The sequence below is a fragment of the Epinephelus moara genome, unplaced genomic scaffold (assembly GCF_006386435.1).
Source record: "Epinephelus moara isolate mb unplaced genomic scaffold, YSFRI_EMoa_1.0 scaffold696, whole genome shotgun sequence".
Classification (NCBI taxonomy): domain Eukaryota; kingdom Metazoa; phylum Chordata; class Actinopteri; order Perciformes; family Serranidae; genus Epinephelus; species Epinephelus moara.
The window spans coordinates 1-1,539 of record NW_026082648.1 but is presented as its reverse complement, the minus strand read 5'-3'; the positions used below and the strand labels follow the sequence as shown (position 1 = coordinate 1,539).

Sequence of the window (1,539 nt, the reverse complement as noted above, 5' to 3'; positions counted from 1 at the left end):
CTTCACCTGCCCAGCAGACAGTTAAAAGCAGCAGTCCTGTCCTATAGTCCATCATGTTAAACTGTGTGTCCACTGTTCTCTGTCCTCCTCTCTGCAGTCAGATAAGTAGAGGTGGAAGATATCTGAGTTTTGCATTGACTCCTCCTTTGTTCACACTCTCCACAAAACTTTATTTTTTTGTTGTGACTAACTGTATTTTGAGTTTGAACATGTCACTGTAACGTTATCTCTTGCAACTTTGATTTGGTTTCTATTTCTAACCTGATGTCATTGTTATCCTTGTTTTACTGTAACATTTGAATAATGCTTATTTACTCAGCAGAGGATTTTGTCCAAGGAAACATACAAAAAAATTGAATATTGGTACTGTTTATCAATAATAGTTAGTAAGTGGAAGTTATTATATCATTACATTGGTTCTGGTTTGATAATCACCTTGCTTGGTTTAACAAAGAACAGCAAGATTCCTTCTGAAGTTATTTTTTGTCAAAATTGAGATTTTGTGTAATGGTAATGAAATCCACAGTTCATGCATTTGTTTTGACAAAAAAGTCTGGCATCCTACATGTTTCAGTTCTGTACTGTGTTTTTGCTTGTTGCTTCAACGTTTTAGCATTTTTCTGGTTAAAAATTCTTGTGCTACATATTATTAGACCAAAAATTGTTTTTAAACAACTACATTTCTGAGCAGAAATTAAACTTTTGAAAACAATTTAACTGAAATTATGTAATTACTTGTGAAGTTTAATGTTTAACAGTTTAGAAAAGTGTAATTCAGTCATTGTTGTGGGAACACAAACAATGATGTATCAGTGATTGTAACCTCTAAGTATTTAAATGATTGTAACAGTGAGCTGGTGTTGAAATCATTAGTGGTCTGAGGGCTCCTCCTCTGGTGGCTTCATGTTACAAGTGTTCAGGCACTGAGGGGTTTTTGTTCAGGTCTACTGATGCTTTGTGTCACTGTGGCGCTCTCTGGCACAGTAATACACAGCAGTGTCTTCAGGCTGCACATTCTGTCCGTTTAGAGTCACTGTTTTCGTGGAAGAGTCTGAGCTGATACTGAACTTGTTGTTCAGTGAATCTTTGTAGTATGTGGTGGATCCAGCTGTCATTCCAATCCACTCCAGTCCTTTCCCTGCAGGCTGTCTGATCCAAGCTGTGCGATAGCTGCTCACAGAATAAGAGACCTGACAGGTGATGGTCAGACGTTGACCTGGCTGCACAGTCACAGAGGCTGGCTGTGTCAACTGTTCACACTTCACACCTGTGGAGGAAAACATGTTGAATATTGAATGAGTGTAATAAGAGTGAACAGTCGGTGTGCTGTGATCATACTGTCAGTGTCTCTGCCTCAGTGAGACTCACAGGATCCAGCAGCCAGCAGCAGCAGCAGAGCTACAGAGAACATGGTTGGTATTGAAGGTGATCTGATGGGAGCTTCTCTTCTTCTGCTGCAACTGACAGCATGATATCAAGTCTTTATAGCAGACTGTGAGGAAGTTCACTTTGCATAGAGAAGGACACTGACAGGCTATA

The 1,539-nt window shown here is 39.4% G+C and overlaps 1 gene segment (V, D, J or C); it reads right to left on the bottom strand.

Annotated features, from left to right (window-relative positions):
• Positions 1-929: 929 nt before the first annotated feature.
• On the bottom strand, positions 930-1,494 carry LOC126387534 (probable non-functional immunoglobulin heavy variable 3-38-3). The segment is given in 2 exon segments: positions 930-1,267; positions 1,369-1,494. Coding segments are annotated over 2 exon segments (366 nt in total).
• Between the last annotated feature and the right edge of the window lie 45 nt (positions 1,495-1,539).